We start from the raw sequence: 25797 nt of genomic DNA, 5'->3' as shown, positions 1-25797 counted from the left end.
GGAGAGGAACCAGGACTAATGAAGATGAGCATGAACTAACATGGGGAATGAAGACACAAGCCTCTGAACCAACATGAGGATGTGATGAAAACAACGGCCGACTGAGGTTAGTTTCCTACTGAGAAGTGATACAAAATAAACAGTAGAGGGTCTTTAAAACTCAAGGGATTTAGACTTGTCACTGAAACACAGGGAGTTTTTGAAGGATTTGGGGGGGGAAAGTAGGGATTAAAATGAAGAGGATTAATGCAGCATGTTGCACAGAAAGCATGGGGGTGGTGCAGAGCTGAGGGCAGAGAAACCCAGCTTAACATGCTTTCTAGAACCTTCATGCCTCTTTAGCATTGGTTACATAACCTTTTTTCTTTTAGATAATCTATGCATTTAGAATCATTATTTTTTGTTTTTCATGCTTTTTCTAGATTATAGTATTTTATTCATTAAAAATGTTACTGGTTAAAAAAAGTATAAGCAGACAGAAGCTGCATTCTATTCTTCATGGACTAGAAACAGAATGGCTTCAGTCTGGTTTATTTCTTTAAATTTTAAAATTATTTTATTCTTTTTGTAATTTTAAGTTTTTGTACTAAACATTAAAATAATGGTTATATAGGTAATTTCATACATCTCAATTTTGAGATTTAGGTTTTACTATGAATATTTTATAATATTCATAATATAAATTCAATATTCATCAGACAGTCATTATTATTCTGAATTATCTTGGTTTATGTATTGCTACATTTTAAGATGACTCTACTACTATAGAAAAAGACTTTACCCCCATTTTTCTCACATGTAAATTGAAAGTCAATGGAAAATATTTGACTGAAATTTACTTTTAAGGAATGCTTTTATGTATATAAGGTGATGTGTGATGCACATGTACTTTGGAATACTGTAAATCTAGTATTCTACTAGGCATATATTAGTATTTTTAACAAAATTTTTACCAACTAGATTAACTTAATTATATGCACATTAGGAGTATTCTAGAAGTTGTTTTCATCTACCAATTTTCCATTTCTTTTAATCATTATTAAGTAAACTACATTCAATTTAGAAAAACAAAAGCATTTTTCTTTACTCTGTGCTTTGATTTGTCTTCTCATTCAATGAACATGTATTGACTATACCCTATGGGAAAGGCACTCTTAGGTGCTGGGATGCAAAGATGATTCCTAATAAGGTTTCTTCAAGGAGGCTATTTTCATGGGTTGGGGGTGGGGAGCCTTGTAATAAATGAGATGAAATTAAATGAGGTGAAATGTTACAGTTCCTCATGGGGCTCCAAGCAGGATATGGTAAGATAGACAATCATAGGGTACAGGGAAGAAAGAAAAGGACACAGGGAAGGTGACCTTCGAATCAAGTTTTAAAAGATGAGAAAGTTTGGAGATGAGAAGTTTGGGGAAAAATGGAATTCCCAATAGAGTTAGTGATGTAAAGTCTCTTGAATCGTCTAACTGGTGCACTAGCAGCATTTTGCCCAGGCTGGCCTCCAACTATGGACAAAAATGGAAAGGAAGGTTTTCAGAATCAAATAAAAATTGCTTTTCTTTAATAACACAGTGCCTGAAAGTGATGATGCTAGCATATAAATGAGCATTATGAGGTTTTGAGATACATTATGATAGATAAACAATAGCGAATTGCATGACTCCTGTATCCTCTTGCCTTTAGGGAGCTTCAAATGGCATTATCTTCCTTTTGCCCTCTCTCATCCAGTTATGCTTCTAATTTATGAACTCTTTCTTAGAAATAATTTTTCTTCTTTCCATATTCAACCTCAGATGAAACTACTTGAGAGCAGGTCCTAGCATTGAGTGTTGATAACAGTCTGCAACTAGAAATTTGGACCATGCTCATAATTCATAGATTCAAGAGATACTCCTGTATCTGATCAACCTTCAATTTCAATTCCCTATAATTCCTCCAGTTTCTTCCATTTGTAAAAAAATATTATTTGTCTGTTGTAGTCCAAGGACTTTGTTTTATTCTAGGTACTTTGGTGATATTAATGAATAAAATGGACAAAGATCCCTGACCCAAGGAACTTACATTTTAGTAATCCTCACAATGGCTTGGAGAGATTGCTTCTTTTCTCCCATGTAGACAAAGGATTTATTAAAGTCAGGCTATTACCGAAAGTAGTGGTTTTTCTTTTACGGGCTTTGTAGAGACACAGGGGCAAGAAGGCATTTTTTATTTCAGGAGAAAAAGAAGCTGGGGATTCTGTAAGGATAGATCAGTATGATACGGCAAATTTTCTCTAGTTTATCTTGTTAAAAGGTGGAAGTTTGAAAGTACGAAAAATATAGTGGTTTCTGAGACAGATAAGTTGGTGAAGGGAAAAATATTTTAAGACAATTTATTTGAAGCTTTTCTTTCCTTGGGCTTCAGTGAGGAGAGAGAAGGCAGCCACCAAATGACTAATGCATCAATTACAGTGAGGGTATACTTCACGCAGGCAGAATGGAAATATTGTAAGAAAGTAGAAACAACTACATAGGAGAGAATTCTGTTATGACATAAAAAATTGGAGTCCCAGGGTTCTGACCAAGATGGAGGCATAGGGAGGTGCACTTCACTTCCTGGCACAACCAAAAGAAGGACAAGAACCGACTTAAAAACAAAAAAACAACCAGAACTGCCAGAAAATCAAGCTGCATGGAAGTCTGACAACCAAGGAGTTAAAGAAGAAACATTCATCCAGACTGGTAGGAGGGGAGGAGACAGGCAGCAGAGGCAGAGAGGATGCATGACAAGGCTGCAGCTGGCAGACCAGGTGGTCCCACATTTGTGTGTGGATAAACCGGGAGGAACAAATGAGGAGCAAGACAGACCATGCACCTAGGGTTCCAGCACCCAGAAATAAAGCCTCAAAACCTCTGACTTAAAAAAACCTGTGGGTGTTGCTGCTGTGGGAGAAACTCCCAGACTCTTAGGAGAGACTGTTAGAGAGACCCATGGGGTTCTAGAACATACACAAGCCCACCCACCTGGGAATTAGCACCTGAAAGGGCACAAACCACTTGTGGGACTTGAGGGAAGTGATGGAAAGTGGGGCAAGAGCCAAGCAAGTGGCATTGTTCCCTCTCTGACCCCTCCTCCACATACAGCATCACAGTACAGCCACATGGGTTGCCCGACCCTGCTGAATACCTAAGGCTCTGCCCCTTACTATGTAACAGGTGCACCAAGACAAAGAAATATGGCCCAAATGAAAGAACAGATCAAAACTCTAGAAAAAGAACTAAGCGATGAGGAAATAGCCAACCTATCAGATGCAAAGTTCAAAACACTGGTAATGAGGATGCTCACAGAAGTGATTGAGTATGGTCTCAAAATAAAGAAAGAAATGAAGGCTATACAAAGTGAAATAAAGGAAAATATACAGGGAACCAACAGTGAAATGAAAGGAACTTGGACTCAAATCAACAATTTGGAACAAAAAGAAGAAATAAACATCCAATTGGAACAGAATAAAGAAACAAGAATTTTTTAAAATGAGGAAAGGATAAGGAACCTCTGGGACAACTTTAAACATTCCAGCATCTGAATCAAAGGGGTTCCAGAAGGAGAAGAGGAAGAGCAAGAAATTGACAACTTATTTGAAAATATAATGAAGGATAACTTCCCCAATCTGGGGAAGGAAATAGATTTCTAGGAAGTCCAGGAAGCTCAGAGAGTCCCAAAGAAGTTGGACCCAAGAAAAAACACACCAAGGCACATCGTCATTACATTAGCCAAGATTAAAGATAAGGAGAGAATCTTAAAAGCAGTGAGAGAAGAGGAGATATTACTCACAAAGGAGTTTCCTTAAGACTATCAGCTGATTTCTCAAAAGAAATCTTGCAGGCAAGAAGGGGCTAGAAAGAAGTATTCAAAGTCATGAAAGGCAAGGACCTACATCTAAAATTACTCTATCCAGCAAAGCTTTCACTTAGAATGGAAGGGCAGATAAAGTGCTTCCCAGATAAGGTCAAGTTCAAGGAGTTCATCATCACCAAGCCCTTATTATATGAAATGTTAAAGGGACTTACCTAAGAAAAAGAAGATGATCAAAAACATGAACAGTAAAATAACAACAAACACAACTATCAACAACTGAACCTAAAAAACAAAAACTAAGCAAATAACTAGAACAGGAACAGAAATACAGAAATAGAGATCACATAAAGGGTTATGAGCAGGGAGTGTGGGGGGCAGGGTGAGGAGGGAGAATGGGGAAAAGGCACAGGGAATAAGAAACATAACTGGTAGGCACAAAATAGACAGGAGGAGGTAACGAATAGTACAGGAAATGTAGAAGCCAAATAACTTATATGTACAACCCATGGACATGAACTAAGATGAGGGGATCTGGCGGGAGGGTGGGTGCAGGGGGATCCTGGAGGGTGGGGGATAAAGGGGAGAAAAAGATTGGACAACTGTAATAGCATAGTCAATAAAATATACTTAAAAATTGATGTATTATGAAACAGAGTGTTTTTAGTTTTATTTTTTGATTTTACAGATGCTGTACTTACTCCCTCAGGAAAAAACCCATCTCTGCTGACAAATGTGAGTTTAGACAAGAAATCAGACAGTGCCATTACAAAGACTGTAACAGGAAACCCTCTGCAAATGCCTCCAGAAAAGTGTTCAGCTGCAAAAAGTTTTGAAGCCTTGACAACTTTACCAGCCTTTTGGTCACCGAGCAAAGAAGAGTCTATCAGCCCAAATCTGAGAATATCCAAGTCAGATTCTAATTTCTATAACCAGGCCTCTGTAGAGACGCTCTATGTCTCTCCCTCATTCAAAATATTTGACCCAGTGAAGGAGTCTGTCATCAGTGAGGACTCTCAGAAACCAGTGCAGCCCAGCATCGCTCAGGTGGATGATGAAAACCTCAAGACCTTAATGGCATGGGGTAAGTCTTACAAACAAAACAAAACAAAACAAAACCAACATGAACAACAAAAAAATTCTCCTTTGAAGCATTCTTCTTTTACCTGTCTCTGCTTTCTTTCCCCCTTTTGTTCCCTCCGTTCACTGCCTTTCCAGAGGTATGAACATGTCCATGTCATAGGTGTGCTTCTCACCCCCACACCTAACCTTCCAAATCTCCTCTGGTGATTTCCAGAAGTACCCAAGAATGTCTCATTCATTCTCAGGAACAAGTAAACTTCTATTCTTCCAGAAAGAGCATTCCAGCCCAAGGAATAATACAGAGTTGTGACTGAGCAAAGAAATTCTGTGGCGCTCCAATTTATCCTCTGTAGGATGTCCAGAATGGCCTGCTGACGCACACTGCCCATTTGAACCGGGCACCGCTCGCCATGTTCCTAAAGATCCACTAGCCTTCCGGGCCCTGCACGGTCTAGCTGCTGCCCCTTAGCAGGCTGATGTTCTTTCCATTTGTCAAAGAGACCGTGTCGCTTCAGCACCTTTAGACTCTTGTTCCCTCCAACTTCTAATCCACCCCTTCCCGGGTCCATTCTCACTTGTCCTTTGAGGTCAGCCCAAACATCACTGCAAGATTTCCTGACCCCTAGATTATACCCAGTCCCCCCTCCCAACTGCATGATATCTTAGTACCCTGTCATCATCCTTCCTAGCACTCACTGTCATTCTAATCAAATAGAATTACATATGCATTAAGTTTTTAATGTCTTTCCCCCAAACTGGAATGTCAACTTTATGAGGGAAAGGACCCTGCACACCCTGTTATTATTTTATCCTCATTACCAAGCACAGTGCCTTGCACTCAGGGGGCACTCCTTTAACAAGCAAACTAAAAGCAGCTTTGCAGAGAAGGAATTGAAAATGCTGTGAAAAAGTCATAGAAAAAAACACTGGATGATGAAGCCAGGACAGATGATGAGGAGCTGTGTATGCCAGGTTAAGTTTGGACTTTATTTTGGAGACAGTGCAAGTCACTAAAGGTTTTGAGTCAGGTGAGTGGCTTTACAAATGTATCTTAGAAAATTGCTCCATCAGGGGCTGTGGAGGATTGATTTGGAGGGGGTGAAACAGGGAGGCAGCGCCACTGTAGGAAAGGAAAGTGGGTGAGAGGTAGGAGCCAAGACAGGAGGACGAGGCGGAAGGAGATGGAGCGTGACCTGGGGAGGTGGCCCAGAATCCAGAACAGAAAAGGAGTCACCTCATCCTGGGGGCCTGCGAGGAAGGAGAAAGACCGCATTGGGTGTGAGGGAAGGGTTTCGTTCAGCTCAGTAGTTCAGGTGTACTGAGCCCTCAGGCACCGTGCCCTGTACGTGTCGGCCTCCGCATCTTGCGGTCTGGTGTTGCCAGAGTGATAGCTGGGCTGCAAGGAGACCGGAAAAGATTCAGAACAGTCACTCTAGAGGCGGGAGGAGAGAACTGACAAGACGAAGGAGCGGTCATTTGCAGCAGTTCTGATTTATGGGCTCGTAGGCTTTTCTCCACTAGTGCTGAGCAGCCCAGGGAAAGGAATGAAAAAGGTAGATATTTCAATTTGAATACGATGAGAACAGGGATTGGTAAGCCGCAGCTTCTGGGCCAAATCTGGCCCACTGCCTATTTTTGTGAGCAAAGGGTTACTGGAACCCAACCACACTAATTGGTTTGCATAGTGTCTTTGGCCTCTCTTGTGCTGCAACAGCAGAGCTGAGAAGTTGCTGCCGACCCTGCATGTCCCCCAACGCCTGAAATATTTACTCTCTGGCCCTTTGCAGATGGGGGTATTGATTCCTGAGCTAGGAATCAGCTGTGGGTAAGGCAGAAGGGGCTACTGCAGCCGTGGGGTGGCAGGAAAGGGGTAGCAGTGGTGGGTAAAGGGATTCTATGCTGGACGAGCGAGGAGGCGGAGCCAGGCAGGCCCTGGTGGTGTGAGAGAAAACACAAGGATCATTGGACCTGCCGTCTCAGTGAGGCCAAAGTGTAGATACACGACAAGGAGTGAGGGGGCCGGAAGTAATTGAGGAGGAGGGAGGCAGTAATTTCAGAGGGAGGCAGCTCTGAGTGGTGACATGGTCTAGTCCATGGGTGTCGAACTCGTTTTCACCGGGGCCCACATCAGCCTCGCGCTTGCCTTCAAAGGGCCCAATGTAATTCCAACTCCTTAACAGTTAAGGAGTAGTTACATTTATACAGTCCTAAAATTATTTCAGCCCTTTGAAGGCAATCACAAGGCTGATGTGGCCCCCGGTGAAAATGAGTTTGGCACCCCTGTTCTAGGGAGTGCTCAGAGGAATAGCTGATGGTCATTGTGGTTGAGGGATTCAAGAAATTATGGATGAGGTGAGGGTGGGTGGCTAGTGTCCATGGACACCGGCACTGCTTGGATTGGGGAGGATAAAAGAGATGGTACAGTAGCCCCTTTTATGGTTTTGCGTTTCAAAGTTCCACTAACCACGGGTCAACTGTGATTCAAAGACATTCAGTGGACAATTCCAGAAACAAACAATTTCATAAACCATCCATAAGTTGTAAATTGCATGTTGGTCTGAGTGGCATGGTGAAATGTCACACCACCCCTCTTCATCCTGCCCAGGACATTGATCATCCCTTTGCCCAGCTTGTCCACGAAGTGCACACCATCTGCCCACTAGTCACGGAGTAGCCGTCCCAGCAACCAGGCGGTGTCTGTCGTGGTATCTCAGTGTTTGTGCTCCTGTCACTCTTATTTCACTCAACAGTGGCCCCAGGGCACAAGGGTAGTGGTGCTGACAACTAGCATGTGCCGAGGAGAAGCCAGAAAGCACTTCTTTTAAATGAAAAAAGTTTATGACTTAATAAGGAAAGAAAGAATTCATATGCTAAGGTTGCTAAGATCTATGGTAAGAACAAATCTGTGAATTGCGAAGAAGGAAAATGAATTTTGTGCTAGTTCTGTTGTTGCAGCTCAAACTGCAGAAGTTACCGCCACAGTGGGTGATAACTGTCCAGTTAGGATGGAAAAGGCATTAATTTGTAGGTGGGAGACATGCATAGAAAACGTGCTCCACTGACACGGACGTGCTGTGCCAGACGGCTCTGAGCCCTCACAGCTGCAGCAGGGGTCCTCGGAGATGAGTGGCCCCATCCACGTCACTTGTATTTCATTACATTGTTATAATGGTTCCATTTTATTGTTGTCGTTAATTTATTACCATGTCTAATTTATACATTGAACTTTATCATAAGTATGTATGTATAGAAAAAACAATAAAACTGACCCTTGAACATTATGGGGAGCGGGGACACCAACACCCACCCGAGCAGCTGAAAATCTGCACTTAACTTTAAACCCCCCAAAACTTAACTACTAACAGCCTGCTGTTGACTGGAAGGCTTACTGACAAGGAAACAGTCACTTCACACGTATTTTGTATGTTAAATGTAGTGTATGAGTTCTGTCCAGAAGGTATCCAGCCATGTACTATGAAAAATAGACACATTTGGACTTCCGCCAAGATGGAGGCATAGGTGGAAACACTGTGCCTTCTGCCACAACCAAGTTTGAACACAACAAAGATTTGGAGAACCAGGACACACCCAAAGACCAGAAAACGGAATTATACGGAAGTCCGACAACTACGAACCGTTCAACGGGGACGGTAAGAGAGGCGGAGCCAGCAGCAGAGCAGGGTCGGGCAGGACAGATCCCTCAACCTAGGCGCGCAGGCAGCCCGGAACCAGTCGGGGTGTGGGGCAGACTGAGCAAGGTTGCACATTTGCGCACAATGAGACGGACCACGCAGGCCCCAGGGAGCGAACCCAGTGGTAGAGGGCTGACGGCGGTGGCACACTCGCGTGCAGTGGAATGAAACGCGTGGGCCTGGTGACGGTGGGGGCCTCGGCGGCAGGCGGCAGGTGGCAGGCGGCAAACGGGAAGCCATTGTCCCTCTTTGACCCCGCCCCCACATACAACATCACAACCCAGCGACTGAGTTGCCCTGCTCTAGTGAACACTTTAGGGCTCTGATCCTGCTATGGAACAGGCACAAACAGCCCAAAAGATGGCGCAAGAAGAACTCAGAGTCCCAGAGCCAATAACTCTAAGCGACCAACAGATTGCCAGCCTCTCAGAAGCCTAATTTAAGACACTATTTATCAGGATGCTCACAGAACTGGTAGATTATAGTCACAAATTAGAGGAACATATGAAGGCTAAACTAATTGAAATGAAGGGAAATGCACAGGAAACCAATAGCGATGGAAAGGAAACTGGGACTCAAATCAATGGAATGGACCAGAAGGAAGAACAAAACATCCCACCAGAAAGGAATGAAGAAATGAGAATTCAAAAAAATGAGGAGAGGCTTAGGAACCTCCAGGACATCTTTAAACGTTCCAACATCCGGATTATAGGGGTACCAGAAGGGGGAAAGAAACAGCCACGAGTGGAAAACTTATTTGAACAAATAATAAAGGAGAACTTCCCCAGTCTGGCAAAGGAAATAGACTTCCAGGAAATCCAGGAAGCTCAGAGAGTGCCAAAGAAGTTGGACCCAAGAAGGAACACACCAAGGCACATCATAATTACATTAGCCAAGACCAAAATGAAGGAGAGAATCCTAGAAGCAGCAAGGGATAAGGGGACAGTCACCTACAAAGGAGTACCCATCAGACTGTCAGCGGATTTCTCAAAAGAGACCTTACAGGCAAGAAGGGGCTGGAAAGAAGTATTCCAAGTCATGAAATCCAAAGACCTACAGCCAAGATTGCTTTATCCAGCAAAACTTTCATTTAGAATGGAAGGACAGATAAAGTGCTTCTCAGATAAGGTCAAGTTCAAGGAGTTCATCATCACCAAGCCCTTATTATATGAAATGCTAAAGGGACTTATATAAGAAAAAGATGATGAAAAATATTAACAGTGAAAGGACAGCAAACACACAGTTATTAATAACCACACCTAAAACAAGAGCAAACCAAGAGGACAGCTAGATCAGGAGTGGAACCATAGAAATGAAGAACACATGGAGGGTTAGCAACAGGGGAGTGGGAAGAGAAGGGGGGAGAAGGTACAGAAAATAGCATAGACAGTAGGTAGAAAATAGATAGGGGGGAGGGCAAGAATAGTGGGGGAAATATAGAATCTAAAGAAATTGAGACACGTGGTTATAAACTAAGGGGGGAGAATAGTGGGGGAGGGAGTGTGCGGGTGGAGGGGAATGAAGGGGGGAATAGAACAACTGTAATGGTATAATCAATAAAATATATTTAAAAAAATGAAAAATAGACACATTTGTTGAAGAAGATACAAGATTCAAGAAATAGTGGACGTAGGACAATGACGTCTTAGTCCCCTTCAAAGTAGGTGCCTGGGGATCTCACATAGGTCCCAAGCACCATCAGCTTCCTGTCCTGCTTGTACTTTCCTGAATCTCATCAATGGTCTGATATATCTCTCCTTTCAAAGGTGATTTTAGTTTTGGGAAAAACCAGAAGTTACAGAGCAGCAACTCTGGGCTGTAGGGGAGTTGAGTCACCTGGGTGATTTGATGTTTTGCCAAAAACCTCTGCACCAGACATGATGCATGAGTCAGCACATTGTTGTGATGAAGCTGCCAATCACCAGTTGCCCACACCTGCGGCCTTCTGAATCATTCAAATAATTTCCATGGAAGAGTGTTCAAGCTTAATGCAAAATGTGATGCAGATTTTTTGCTCTACTTGCTCCGTCAATTTGAATGCAAGGGCCACACAGTACACATGCTCACTCAACGAAGTCTACTGCCTGCCCCTGACTACTGCATTGAAGTCATCATAGTTCACACATGCACATTCCAGTTCACTCTCCTCAGCTGCCAGGTTACATGGATGTCATGCAAACCGATCTTGTTATGTTAACAATGACTGGACTTTTTCCGGACAGACCTCGTGTACTGTATTCTTACAATAAAATGTGCGAGAGAAAAGAAAACATCATTGAGAAGCTCAAAAGGAAGAGAAACATTTATAGTATTTATTGAAAAAAAAATTTGAATATAAGTAGATTAGCACAGATCAAGGGTCAGCTATAAATATAGGTCTTGGAACACACCCCCTGAGGACCAGGGGGGACTACTGCATCTATCTTCTGGTTTTAAGAAGTATTTATCTACAGGGAGTGTCTTTTTAGAGAATGAGCTGGGCCAGTTAAAAAATACTTGCACGCTCTTACTTGAGCAGACCTTAAGCATCAGGGAGGCTGTCGAAGGCAAGCTGCCTCACGCACCTTAATGTTTTCACTGAATGTGTGGGATGGATTCGCTCCAGCAGTCTTTGGACCTTGTAATACCAAATCATTCTGCTCTTAGAACAGCCCATTCCTTCTGCTCCTCCGTTTGTATTTTGTCATTTACCTGTAGCTCAAACTATTCTTGTAGGTCATCAGATATTTTATCATGCATACTAAAAAGGAAGCAAAGGAGCTAGTCGTTCCGTAGACGTCAGATCTGGGGCAGGCAACTTCTCCCACTCTCTGAGCCCCGGTCAGTGTGCTGGACGGCCCTGGCCTGCACTTTCTCTCATTTGTTTGGAGGAGAGAAAACCACACTTTCTCATGTTGGGATAATGGGGAGATTCTCCCTGGCTTCATCCTTTGTTTCTGTTTCTCATTGGTTCCTACTCTGGTTTTCAGTAGTCGTTATTGTGTATTCTCAGTTTTTCTTTGCTAGGAAGAGACCAAACACCACACACACGCACACACACACATACTCAAGACCCAGTAAGCATGCCTTGTTCCCTTCGTCTATACAAAGCCCCAAAGCCAGAAAAATGAACAATTTCCTTAAAAGAAATGGGGAAGCTGATAGAGAATAGTCCTGCAAACTATGTCAGCTTGCCCCGCACTGCCGGTCGGGCTGGTTCAGAAGCGCAACATTGAAGGGAGCCTTACCACGCCAGGAAGTCATGGCCACGCTGCTGCCTGCCCCGGCAGTCCCAGCAGCTCTCTTGGCCGCACGTGTCCTTCACCCCGGGGAGCCCTTGTTTCCTTCAGCAGCCCCTCCCCATCCTCCCTCCCCCAGCTCCTGCAGGCACTGGTCTGCCTTCTGTCCCTGTGGATTTGCCCATTCTGGGCATTTTATGTATTGGGATCTGTAATATGTGGCCTTTGCGTCTTTCACTTTGCATAATGTTTTCAAGGTCATCCATGTTATAGTACATGTCAGTACTTCTTTCCTTTTTATAGCTACATAATATTCCATTAAATAGATAAACACACTTTATTTATCCTTGTTGATGAACATTTGAGTTTTTCCTTTTGGCTATTATAAATAATTCTGCTGTTAATGCTTGTGTAAAAGATCACGTTTTTTAACCACTGGATAAAATCAGAATGTTTTAATTTATGTGTCTAGCTAACTTGACAGCCATTATAAACCAGCTAGGGAGATTGAAAGAAATTAATTGGAGAATGAAAAGAAATCTCTGTGGTTGACAATGAACTGTGTGAAGTATTTAAATGACCAAGGACCTACAGCTTGCAGGAAAAAATTACATGCATAGCTAAGTTCTAAAACATTTCTAGAAATGTGTTTGTCATTTAATATTTGCACTCAATAGTTCTTAATGCTTTTTACATTTAAAGTTGTGATATGATACACTGTAATGTAGTGATGTTTTGGGGGTTACTTGACTATAAAGCTAGAGATTACACAGCATTTGGGGTAGTCTTATCGGTGCTATTTTCAGGCATATGTGACATTAATTGGTGTGTACGTATCACGAAATGAGATTTCAACATACAGCCGCTTATTGCAGCTTATTTGCAATAATTGCTGTGTTTCAGCTTTGGCAGATAAACTGTATGAAGGGGATGAGTGTTAACAAGATACCTGAATAATTCTGAGTGAGCCAAGAAGGGGACCAGAGCGGGCAGGGAGAGGCACCACGGAATGCAGCCTGAAGAGCCTGGTACAGCTGCCGGGTGTTTGGAAACAAAGTAAATTGGTGCACAGCAATTAGAGATGAAGTGGCTCTTCGTGAGCGAAGGCACCGTGGAGCCTATGAATCAAAGCTGCAAAACTGAACAGTGATGAGCTATTTAGTCAGTCATTGATGCTACAAAGGAAACAAAAGGTGGACGTACAGTAGAAAGCGATTCTCCAATGTTAGCACACCCCAGAGATAACGGGAGGTTTGTTAAAAGTCAGTTTTCTGGGCCCAGCCCTCCGTTTCTGATTCCGTTGCGCTGTGGGGGGCCCGAGCCCTTTATTCTCACTAATTCCCAGGTGCTGAGGCTGCTGCTGCTGCTGCTGGTTCAGGGACCAACTTTTAAATTCCAGGTGCTTGAACCACTTTGTGTATTCACAACATAACTGTTTTCTTCAAATACTTAAAATAACGCTGTGTTAATATTTGACTCAAACATTGTTTCCTTCTGGACTACTTAAGTGTTTCTCGTTAAAATCCTTCTTCCTGATCAGAGTGAACTATTTCTAGAATGATTTTTCAGTCGTTTAGCAGCTACGTTTTGGGTCCTAGAATTTTAGCATCTCACCAAGGACATGTGGTCTTGTCCACCCGATGCGTGAACCTGGCCTGAGACAGTTCTGCCCTGGGGCCGTGCAGGCTGCGCCTGCACCCCAGCATGACCGGAAACTCACCAGTGCCCAGAGCAGCTCACTTCATGTGCAGAGAACCCGTAGAAAGCTGCCTTTTTAAAACTGGGCTAAAATCTTCTTTCCTCTGTAACTTCCACCTGTTAACCCCAGTTCTAACTCAAGCGCGATATGGGAAATGGAATATAAATATTGCTAAGGTTTTGTGACTATCTTCTATTAATTAAATACAGACTCTCACCCTTTCTCCCACTCTCCCTTTTTGGGTAAAGATTTGCATATCTATCAACTTTTTCTTGTGGATAAGATGTCAAGTCCCCTCATCCCCTCACCCTTCAGGTAAGTTGAAGATTCTGTGTTGGGCCACAGCCACATCCTGGGCCGCAGGTAGACACCCCTGAATCACACGCTATGATATCAGAGACGAATCTGAGTCTCGCCCCTGCCCCTTTTTAGCTTTGTGATCTCAGAAAAGTATTACAGCCTCTTCAAGATTTCTTTGCCTCATTTTAAAATAAGGTTGTAAAAACTACTCCACATGTTGCTTTCAGAGGCTGGTGCTAAATAAAGAGAATTAAAAACAGCTATTCCAAATGCAGTTAAACCTAGCTTTCTCCTTCTTGCCAAACAAATGAACAATTATTGCCCTGAATCTCTACCTATGCCCGCGCCCTCTGGCAGAAGTCTAAAGACTGGTTTTCTTTTCTTTTTTTTTTTTTTTAAGATTTTATTTATTTATTTATTTATTTATTTATTTCTCTTTAGAGGGGAAGGAGAGAGGGAGAGAAACATCAATGTATGGTTGCCTTTCGTGCATCCCCTGCTGGGAGTTGGCCTGCAGGGAACCAGCCTGCAACCCAGGCATGTGCCCTGACTGGGAATCGAACCGCGATCCTCTGGTTCGCAGGCCTGCGCTCAATCCACTGAGCTACACCAGGGCATAAGACTGGTTTTCTGGAGAAGGTAGATGGGAGCGCCTAAAATGAAAGATCTCAGGTATAGTTGAGCACTGGGTACCAGAACAAACACCACAGGATTAAGGGAGCACGAGCAAACAAACTCCGAATGCCGAAAATCCAGCCGCTTTCCCTGCTAGACTTCAGCTCCTGGGAGCCAGATCTTTAATTTGTAGGCAGGAGGCAGGAAAACTACTTCCACAAGAACCTAAGCCCCTTGGAGAAAAGAACTAAAGATATTGACATCAGTAGTTCCCCAAGAAATGACCCACTCGAATGAGTGTACACTGAAGCTCGAAGTCCCACACCCAAGGGTCCCACACTCAAGGCTAATTCGGCTTCCCATCAGCCTTGTGAGCCTGCATCTTAATAATCTTCAGCAGAGAGTGAGGAGTACCAGAATCTGAAAAAAACCTTCTAACACGGAACACTGACACAGGTTAAGAGTTATGTGTTGCATCTATGAAACACGAACACGGTGTTATAGAACACATTTCTGAGAACCAAAAAAAGACCCTTGGCAATTAAAAATATAATAGCAGAAATTAACAACCCAATGTAAAGATTGTAGCTAAATTTGACTAAATCTCTAAGGAAGGAAGTAGAGCACAAAGACAAAGGTGGGGAAAATGAGAGAGAAAAATAGGAAGACTAGATAGAGTGCTAGTCTAGGAGATGCAACATGTGAACAGAGGAGGTTCAGAGGAGGGGAACAGAGAAAACACAGAGGAGAAAATAATTAGTTAAAGCATTCAAGGAGATTTTATAAAGCTGAAGGAAATGAGTCACCTGATTAAAAGTCAGTTGACTTTCAGGTGACCTCCTTGAATGAAACCAATAGCCCTCAGAGGCACATGGAGAAGCTTCAGAAGCTGGAGACAAGACAAAATTCTATTATACTTTAGTGGCAAAACACTTTATATACAATGAATAAGAATTAGAATGACTCCAACTCCTAAATGGCAATATTGGAATCAAGAAGACAGTGGAATTTTGTCTTCAAATTTCTGAAAGAAAAGGGTTTCCACTTTGAATTCTTCATCTACCTAAACTATCACTAAGCCTAAAAATAGGATACAGACTTCTGGCCAAGATGGAAGTGTAGATAGCTACACTGTGCCTCCTCGCACAACCAAAAAAAGCACAACAACGAATTTAAAAACAAAAAAAACACCAGAAATGACAGAAAATCGAACTGTACGGAAATCTGACAACCAAGGAATTAAAAAAGAAATATTTATCCATACCAGTAGGAGGGGCGGAGCCTGGAAGCCGGGCAGAGAGAACTCATGGCAAGGTGGTGGCTGGCAGAGCAGGCGGTCCCACATTTGCGTGTGGATAAACTGAGAGGAACAACTGAGGAGCGAGACAGACCGCACAATCCAGGGTTCCAGCGTGGGGAAATAAAGTCTCAAAACCTCTGACTGAAAAAACCTGTGGGGGTTAAGGCAGCAGGAGAAACTCCTAGTCTCTCAGGAAAGTTTGTTGGAGAAACACCAGGGTCCTAGAATGTATACAAACGCACCCACCTGGGAATCAACACCAGAAGGGCCCAATTTGCTTGTGGGTAGCAAAGGAAGTAATTGAAAGCTGGCAGAGAGCCGAGCAAGTAGCACTATTCCCTCTTAGACCCCCTCCCTGACATATAGCGTCATAGTGCAGCCACGTGGGTTGTCCTGCCCTGGTGAATACCTAAGGCTCTGCCCCTTACTACATAATAGGTGCTCCAAGACAAAAAAAAAATGGCCCAAATGAAAGAACAGATCAAAACTCCAGGAAAAAATACAACTAAGTGATAAAGAGATAGCCAACCTATCAGATGCACAGTTCAAAAACACTGGTAATCAAGATGCTCACGGAACTGGTTGAGTGTGGTCACAAAATAGAACAAAAAGTGAAGGCTATGAAAAATGAAATAAAGGAAAATGTACAGGGAACCAACAGTGACAGGAAGGAAACCAAGACTCAAATCAACAATGTGGACCAGAAGGAAGAAATAAACCTTCAACCAGAACAGAATGAAGAATCAAGAATTTTTTAAAAATAAAGAGAGGCTTAGGAACCTCCCAGACAACCTTAAACATTTCAATATCTAAATCATAAGGTAGGTAGATACACTGTGCCGCCTCGCACAACCAAAAAAGGCACAACAACAAATTTAAAAACAAAAAAACACCAGAACTGCCAGAAAATCGAACTGTATGGAAGTCTGACAACCAATGAATTAAAAAAGGAAACATTTATCCATACCAGTAGGAGGGGCAGAGCCAGAAGGAGAACAGAAAGAGCAAGAAATTGAAAACTTAGCTGAAAATATAATAAAGGAGAATTTCCCCAATCTGGGGAAGGAAATAGACTTCCAAAAAGTCCAGGAAGCTCAGAGATTCCCAAAGACTTGGACCCAAGGAAGCACACACCAGTGCACATTGTCATTACATTACACTACCCAAGATTGAAGATAAAGAGACAATCTTAAAAGCAGTGAGAGAAAAGGAGACATTACCTACAAAGGAGTTTTCATAAGACTATCAGCTGATTTCTCAAAAGAAACCTTGCAGGCAAGAAGGGGCTGGAAAGAAGTATTCAAAGTCATGAAAGGCAAGGACCTACATCCAAGATTACTCTATCCAGCAAAGCTATCATTGAGAATGGAAGGGCAGATAAAGTGCTTCCCAGATAAGGTCAAGTTCAAGGAGTTCATCATCACCAAGCCCTTATTATATGAAACATTAAAGAGACTTATATTTAAAAAAGAAGATCAAAAACATGAACAGTAAAATGACAACAAACTCACAACTATCAACAACTGAACCTAAAAAATGAGCAAAGCAAACAACTAGAACAGGAGCAGAATTACAGAAATGGAAATCACACGGAGGGTTATCAGTGGGGAGGGAGTGGGGAGAAAATGGGAGAAAAGGTACAGGGAATAGAATCATAAATAGTAGATACAAAATAGACAGGGAGAGGTTAAGAATAGTATAGGAAATAGAGAGGCCAAAGAACTTATATGTATGACCCATGGATGTGAACTAAAGTCGGGGAATGTGGGTGGGAGGTGGTGTGCAGGGCGGAGGGGAATAAAGGGGAAATGGAACAACTGTAATAGCATAATCAATAAAGTATATTTAAGGCCCTGGCTGGCGTAGCTCAGTGGATTGAGCGCGGGCCTGCAAACCAGACGATCGCGGTTCGATTCCCAGTCAGGGCACATGCCAGGGTTGCAGGTCGGTTCCCTGCAGGCCAATTCCCAGCAGGGGACGCACAAAAGGCAACCATACATTGATGTTTCTCTCCCTCTCTCCTTCCCCTCTAAAGATAAATAAACAAATAAAATATTAAAAAAATAAAATAAAGTATATTTAAAATAGCAATCACTAAAAAAAAAAATAGGATACAGACATTTACTTTTTTTAAGGGTAGAATTCAGTCTTTATTTACCGGACACTAACAGATATGGAATTCCACATAGAAATAAGAAACCCATTAAGGAGAGAATGTGCATACTGTATGTACAGGTTGGAACCAATCAAGTGCAATTTCAAGTTGTAAAAGGCACTACAGTAACAAACCACACTGAAAAAGCATTCTTAGCAGAGAAACAGTAGGACAAACTTACATCAAAGAGGACACACAACAAAGAGCTTTCTGCCTCAGCCGCACAATCCGAAAGTTAAAGATCGGAGGAGTAGGCATCCTGAGCTTGGACCATAGAGCCATCAGACGTAGTTACTGGCACAACATTTGGATCTTCTTCTTCGTCTTCCTCTACAGAGAAACACTGTTCAGTCAAGTTTAATGAAGCTTTGCACACAGGCTCATTTTCATGGTTTTATAGAGCTTCCATTTTGTCTACACCCCCACATTTTTTTGTCATTATACTAAGTTTCTCCATGTCACCTAGTTTCTCCACCTGAAAGGTATTTGAAATGGCACCAGAATAACCAGATTAATTCTGGTATTTCTCACAGCTGAGAGCTTCATCAATGGGCCTTGGCTGATGTAGCTCAGTGGATTGAGTGCAGACCTGCAAACCAAACAACTGCGGTTCGATTCCCAGTCAGGGCACATGCCTGGGTTGCAGGACAGTTCCCAGCAGGGGACACATGAGGGGCAACCATACATTGATATTTCTCCCCCTCTATCTTTCCCTTCCCCTCTAAACATAAATAAATAAAATTAAGAAAAAAAGAGCTTCATCAATGGCTCTCTTGTGCCATAATGAATGAGACATACAATCTGTTCAACTGTTCCGCCACTTCTTCCTTACGTGCCTTGAAGTCTGCCTTGGGACACCCGTGCGGAGCAGGGCCAATCCATCATCCACAACTTGCTGCTCCCAGTCCTGGCGGCCAGCTGTGATGTTTGACGTTGTCCATGTAGCTTCCCTCTGAGCATCACTTTTGGAGTTCTATAGCAGGCTGGGGAAGATGGCAAGAGCTGTCGCATCTATCACAGCTGAGCCTGTTCGTCTGTCCCAGGGATGATGTTTCCTTCCTTCCTGTGGCACCTAGCACAGGAGGCACAATGGGCAATTCAGGAGCTCCTCGGAGCTTCACAAGCTGGTGCACAGCTTCTGTTTCCACAGCCATTTCAGTCTGTTTATTTGCACCATCAGTCAGTAAGGTAGGAAGTGGCCCAGCAGCTATCTGCTAACACTTCTGGGTCATCATGATGCAGGAGATGAACTCAGGTAGAAAGAACCTGCTCAACTGCATCTCACAATGGTGCAGGATTTTGTTGTGACAAAGGTCTGAAGGTGTCCAGGTGAGATTACCTAAATCACCACACACTAACAACAGCATATTGGGAACTACAAGAAGAGCCAACACCTGCACGGGCCTTGATAACGGTGTTTTGGGAAACGGAACCATCCCCTGCAGCGTTTCCTAGAGCCCATCCGGCTTGTTCACGTCTGTGAGCATGGGAACATGCCAACAGAGGAATGAATGCTGGGATAGCAGCTCCATCTCCTATGGCCTTAGCCTGTTAGTGAGGGCCCACACTGGTCCAGAACGAGTGGGACTACAGTCAGTTCTGCCCCAGAAGGACACACATCGTGGGACCAAACCAGCCTGGGTTGTCGTCACGCATAGCTGATTCTCCCGAGAAAGCAGTTTACTATTAGCTGGAGCAGCTTGGAGCTGCTTTCCAAACGGCTGCTATTTGTACCCTTGACAGTGACCTCAACAGACCCACTTACAGTGGCCTGGTTACTGTGGTTCTCCTGCAGTGGTGGAGCAGCAGCACCAGGAAATGAGCCGGCATTTCTCCTCTTTAGCATCTGGTCATCCTTCCTTGCTCTCCTCAGCTCCATGTGAACTGCTCCTCGCTGATACCTCTTTTCTGTACTGCCTTTCCCCTCGGTCTTGTACCCGTTGAGGCACACGGCCGGTGAATTAGCGTTCTCCTTGGTGGACATGGTTATGAGACAAAACGAGGAAGCTAATGGCAGCTTGGGCTTTCACAGGCCACCGCTTCGGTTCGCCTGCTCTGGAAACGCCCACCACGGATCTGCCCAAAGACAGGGTGGCCGGGATACAGACATTTTCAAACATGCAAGTTCTCAAACCTTTTGCTTCTTCTGCAGCCTTTCTCAGTGAACTCCTGGAAAATGTGCTGTTCCAAAATGAGAGTAAACCAAGAGAGACATGGGATATAGAAAACAGGAGAGCCAGCATAGGAGGGACATGTCAGGTGACATGGTGAAGGGGCATGTCAGGTGACAGAACTCTGTGATCCAGACGGCGCAACCCACACAGTTGAGGGTATAGCATTGTGACTCTGGACGCAGACGTGCAGAGGCTTCCGTCATTGGCATGCCCGTTTCTGTCACACCCTTTTCAACCCCGGGACAGACAGTCTGCAGAAGCCTGACCTAGATTCTCAAGTGTGCATGTCGTGTCTTGACTGTGTGCTGGTGATGTTCCCGCTTCCTTTCATAACCTCCTGCTGCTGCATCGGCTGAGAGCACTCATTTTGCCCCCAAATAGTCTTGTAATTGGAATTTTTCCTGGGAACTGGAGAGCTTTGAAGCAGAAAACAGAAGCTGCCTACCCCAGCCATAATTTTTACAGGATGTCCAGCCTAGCTTACAGGGACGTGGACACATAAAGGAAATAAGAGAGCAGAGAAAGCTAAGTCACGTGTGCTGAATGCCAAACATTAATTTCCCTGTTCTATGACTACAGGGAATAAGTTCTTAAAAAAATTTTAAGTAGCAATTCAGACTTTAGAACTGGATTTAGCCAATTTATACCCCTAATAGGTAAATGATGTATATACATAGTCCAAGGAGACAAGAAAAAGTTCTGTGTCCAGAAAGATTCGGAAAAATACTTGAATCGATTACTGTACCAACGGGAGGGACGACCCAGAACAGCGCAGGCCAGCGTGACCTGGAAGCACCGCTTTCTCAGAACGCCCCTTCCGCCACGCCTCCAGGGCCATGGTGTCCTGGGAGCCCAGCTTGGGAGTGATGGTTGAGAATGAAATGTGAAAGAAGAACCTTAATGTGATATCACCGGAAAGGAAGTTAAAATGTTATTAAACCTTTGATTTTGTAGAAAATAAGTTTAGAGTGCTTTTTTATTTTGTGTATTGTTTCTTGTGGAAAAATTAACTGTATACGTGTGCTGGTATTCTAGGTCTCAAATGGACTGCACTTCAGTCTTGACTATATTTGACTATTGAGAGAAAAAAATTAGTTTCCTGACTTTTAGGAGTTGCAATCGGTGGCTCGTTTTGCTGTAGTATCTCTGTAGAAATGAAAAAGGAGATGGAACTTAAGTTGCAGTTTCCTCAGACTTGCTATTTTAAGTGCTAACTTAAAATGCCCCCAGTAAGCCAGGGTGTAATACTCTCATTTTCTGCTCTCTCTGGTAAGTGGGCTGTGCAAATACATTTGTCAGGATCTGAGGGTGAAGGTGAATATTGATCATTTTATTTTAATTTCATTTCTATGGTATTATTGACAAGTAATACATCTTTAGATTTTCTCTACTTCCCACTTTGGTTTTATTTATGTTTATTATGATTATTTAGCATATAAAATTCTAAGTCATGTATTTATATCAAGACCTTTCAGATAGGACTTTACATTATAAAATTATTTTAGCTATTACTCTCATTTGATTACTAGATAATCTTCCTCTCTCGTTTATACATTTTAGTTTCAACCACCTCAGAGGTGACATCATCCTTCTCTACATTATCCATGTCGTCTCCTGACTCAGCCACTCCGGAGAAGTCTGCTCCTCTCTTGCCCCCGATTTTGGCCAGACCATCCTTCTGGACTCTGTCCCATCAACAGTGTTCTCCAGCCTCCAACACAGATACAGATAAGACAGCCGAGGTCCATCACCCCTCTGTTCCTCGGGGCCCTGTGTCTTTTGATGAAGAAGCGGACAACTTCAGTCCACTGGACGTTCTTCCAGATAATTCTGAGTCTGTGAAAAAGAATCCAAGTCCTCTTTCTAGTAGTAATTGGGTAGAGTTTTCCACCCACGGTGTAGACCGAATCACCTGTCCTAGCGTTCACACGACCGAAGGCCGGCCCAGGGAGCCCGAAGCAAACAATTCCATCCCCGTTCTTCTAGGGGAGATCAGAAATGCCGTAGCCACACTGCACAGAGATCTGAGTCTGGTGATACAAGAGCTCAGGGTCATCAGTAGCCACCTGGTCAGCATGGGCGGGAACAGCCTGCAAACAAACGGGGCTTTGCAGTGTCCCCCGTCTCCCGAGGGGGGCTCAGAGCAAATCTGACCATCGGACAGCCATTTCTGGTGGAACTCACACGGTTCCTCGTCCCAAACCCTCGGTTCACCTGTTCTAGATTCCCATCACTGTGGCAGGTAGGGTGACGGCTCGATTTTTCTTTGTCGGGTTTATCAACAATTCACACCAATAAATTCATTTGGGTGGTTTATGTTTAAAACAGGAAAGGGATCACCTTTGATAATATTTTCAGATTTAGATATTAGTTCACTTGAAACTGAAGAGAATTTCATTCTTCCACTCTCCGTACTTTAAATCAAAATACATTAAGCATCAGTGAACGTTGTGGTAAGACCTCCTAATGGCTACAGTTCGAGAGCTTTGGGGTAACTGGGCAACAAGAAGCTCTCTAATCTTCCTCTGTTTGGAGCGCCACTGTTAACAAGCCTCTTCCTGGAATTAGGAAGATTGAGTCTGGGGTACACGTGCCACACGTTCTCGTGCCGGCCTCTGGTTCTGTAAACCATGGCCCTGACCTTCCCCTTCTTCTGGACGCCGCATTGGTTGGGAGTTAAGTTGAGACAAACGGAACACGGAATGGTGTTTTTATTGTTAATACACTCGTATATTACAACGTGGACTCAAATGCATATTTCTCTTCTCTCGTATTCTTGAAAATAAGTTGGATATTTTCATCTTAGAGTATCTTTTTAACTCATTAAGACAGCCTTTCAAACAGAAATGTCTCCATTGCTATATTCGTGGGCAGAACAATCTACTCTGGGGATTATAGGCCAATGCCTAACAACTGTCTCGCACACAAGAATCACTGGAGACGCTATTATTTCGTTCTTTATTTAGTTGAGAGAACAGTGTAAGGCTCTGCATGTACCTATCACTCAGTTTCAACAACTATCTATGAAAGACTAAAATGATCCCTGATCATTTTTAAAAAATATGGGGCATGTAAAAAATATTCTAATGCCTGGGTGCCACTCCCAAACTGACACTGCTTTTCACCACGCAAACTGGGTCAAGACCTAGAGGGAACTGTGCGTGTGAAGGCTGCAGAGCGGGAGGGTCTTTGGCGTGTCGGAGGGGTCCCGGGGCGGTCCGTGTGGCCGGTGTGAAGTGAAGGCAGGAGAGAGAGCAAGGGCTGGAGGAGAGAGCAGGGAGTAGTGCCGATGGCGCCAGCCCTCGAAGACCGTTGCTAGAGTTTGTGGAATCCCCAGGTTCACCCAGACTTGAATTCCTCCTAAGGGATAGGCCATCTTCGATTCATTCTCGCTGCGGAGCCACTGGGTTCGACTTTGCTGTGAGGAGCGTCTCCTGCTAGCCTTCCCACCTCGTGTGAGGTGCTTTCTGCTCCTACTACCTCTCAAGGTTACCAGAATGATGGCTGGAATTTGTTGAACTCCACAAATGCCCTTGGGGACAAGTGGCTTCTGCGACCAGTTACCTATCAGGTCTCAGGGGTTCTCAGAGCCAATGATTTCTAAGACTCTGCACCAGGTTCTGGGGCTACAATGGTGAGTAAAATCAGATATAGTTCCTGACCTCCCAGAGCTCGAGTTCTGGAGAAGTTTGATTAGTTAATCAAATTGTTTTTCAAAAATGTAAAGGGTCCTGGCCTAGTGGGTCAGTTGGTTGAAACATCATCCCGTACACCAAGGCTGTGGGTTTGATCCCTGGTCAAGGTGCCTACAAAAAGCAAGCAATCAATGTTTCTCTTCTCTCCTCTCTCCCCCCACTTTCCCCCTTCTTTTCTCTCTCTAAAATCAATAAACGTATCTTTGGGGGAGAATTTTAGTTTTTTGAGTGTAAAGGCTAATAGTTCTTGGAAAGGTTATTTAGGATTTGACCTGGCAAAGGAAATACTTTTTAGCTGACATATGACTTCAAAGATTTGTTAATTAGCATAATTAGCAAGCATTTATTTGGGTTTCTATTTAGCCAACTCCATTAAACGAATGGAATAAACTTGGCTCAGATTGAAAGTGGGTATATTCTGATTGACTTTGTAATTATCTCAGATTTAAAATACTTCATTAGATATTACTGTCGTAAGTACTTTACTTAGAACTTGAGATCTTCTAAGGCAGTCATAAAAATATTTTACAGTTTCCTCACTGTCAAATCACTCTTGTGTTCCTTCTTTAAATATTTAAGCAGCACCCATCGTGAACAGGCAATTTGCTAGACGCTGGGGACACAGTGGTGACAAGATGGATGCAGTCCCGTTTCTGAGTTACAGCTTAGCGGAGATGCGGAGAGATAAGCGGGTAATCAGAGTGTAACGTGAAGTCCTTTGGGTTTGGGAAGCACAGGACAGTGCGGAAGGGTAAAGAGTGACAGCCTGCTCTGATTTGGGAGTCAGGGAATGCTTGCTGGAGGGAATGATGTACAAACTGAATCTAGAAGGATAAGCAGGAGTTAGTAACCAGAGAGGGCATTGTCCGGGCAGAGAGAACAGCATGTAGGAAACGTAGGCACCAGAGAGAACTAGGTGAGTTTGAGGGCAGGATGTCCAAAACCAGTGGGCCAGAAATCTGAGCCCTCAGTCTCCCTCCAGGCAGTGACACGGTCAGGTCAGCGGTAGCAAAGTAGCATCACAGCTGGACTCACAGAAAAAGACGGAGTGGCAAGGACATGGATCCTATTGCAAATAAAGCGTCATGGAAGTGTTGGAGTTAAAGGATTCCCAAAACCCATTAGAAAACTGATTTAAACAGACTTTAAAAGAGGGTTTGGGGGCACCATGGTGACGCATGTCTCTGCTGAATGAGGTCATTGTGACAGTGGTTTGTTCTTGGGTGTGCCAGGGTCCCTCCTTTTGTGTGGTGCCCTCGTTTTAAAGAAAAAGGGACTAGTGGGGAACAAGTCTGTGGACAGGGTCCACATTCCGCGCACCGGGGGCTGTTCTGCTAGGTTTCACTTTGTTTTCCATAGAGCGGATGCTGAGATGTGATGAAAGGGCCTGGAGATGTGAAATTGAGAGGTTTTGCTTCCTGCAGAGCACCAGGGAATTTGAGGAGGCCAAGCACATCACCGCTATGGAGAATGCGTGCACCGCCCTTCATCCGCAGGCAGGCTCAGAGAAGGGTAAATTGGCTCCGAAGAAACTCGGTTTTCAAGACGATTTTGTGCGGTGATTTTGAATTCTGTTTTCTCATTGATGGTGCAGAAAGTTCTCAAAGACATGGTAATTATTGCAGAATTATGGCCTCAGGCATCAGCAGCTATTCAAACAGTAAAATTCCTTTATGAAATAGCACACTCTGTGTGTTGGGCTGTGTTGCCCCGAGAGCGCGTGTCCTGTGGCGTGCACCACACCACCCTCGAAACACAGAGCACCCACAGCAGGGTGCCGAAGTGCGAGCTCCAGGACTCGGGGGTTCGTGAAAAATGTGCAGGAAGAGACGGGAATGAGTGAAGCATGAACGCTAACCACGTTCTAAGCACTGCTCAGTTCCCTCAACAGCCCTACCAGGCAGGCCTAGTATTGTCACATGGCTCTTGAGAAAACAGAGCTACAGAAAGCTAAGGAACTTGTCCAGGGTCACACAGGTAGTAAGGAGTAAAGGTCAAAGCCAAGCCTTGAAACCTAGCCTGTCTTGGTGTAGAG

At 43.7% G+C, this 25797-nt stretch overlaps 1 protein-coding gene and 1 pseudogene across 2 annotated transcripts; one reads left to right on the top strand and one right to left on the bottom strand.

The window, feature by feature from the left end:
• On the top strand, positions 1-23199 carry ENTHD1 (ENTH domain containing 1). Of its 2 annotated transcripts, none has more exons than XM_037068452.1 (3): positions 1-106; positions 4541-4915; positions 21628-23199. In XM_037068452.1, the coding sequence occupies exons 2-3, from the start codon at positions 4630-4632 to the stop codon at positions 22218-22220; spliced, it is 879 nt and encodes a 292-aa protein (XP_036924347.1). In that variant the 5' UTR covers positions 1-106; positions 4541-4629; the 3' UTR covers positions 22221-23199. The 2 variants fall into 2 exon arrangements, with proteins under 2 accessions (XP_036924347.1, XP_036924346.1); XM_037068451.1 differs by having other exon boundaries at positions 4520-4915.
• On the bottom strand, positions 18129-19877 carry LOC119002413 (importin subunit alpha-1-like; annotated as a pseudogene).
• Positions 23200-25797: the final 2598 nt, after the last annotated feature.

This window comes from Sturnira hondurensis, unplaced genomic scaffold, assembly GCF_014824575.4.
Source record: "Sturnira hondurensis isolate 20B ecotype Veracruz unplaced genomic scaffold, ASM1482457v3 Scaffold0017436, whole genome shotgun sequence".
Lineage (NCBI taxonomy): Eukaryota > Metazoa > Chordata > Mammalia > Chiroptera > Phyllostomidae > Sturnira > Sturnira hondurensis.
Note: the sequence above shows the minus strand (reverse complement) of the source record. Positions and strands in the feature narration are given on the sequence as shown.

Bases quoted from the DNA above. Each gene is read 5' to 3' on its own strand.
- ENTHD1 (XM_037068452.1), top strand. From the start codon at position 4,630: ATGCCTCCAGAAAAGTGTTCAGCTGCAAAAAGTTTTGAAGCCTTGACA. The intron at 4,916-21,627 runs GTAAGTCTTACA...TATACATTTTAG, and splicing joins CAAGACCTTAATGGCATGGG to TTTCAACCACCTCAGAGGTG.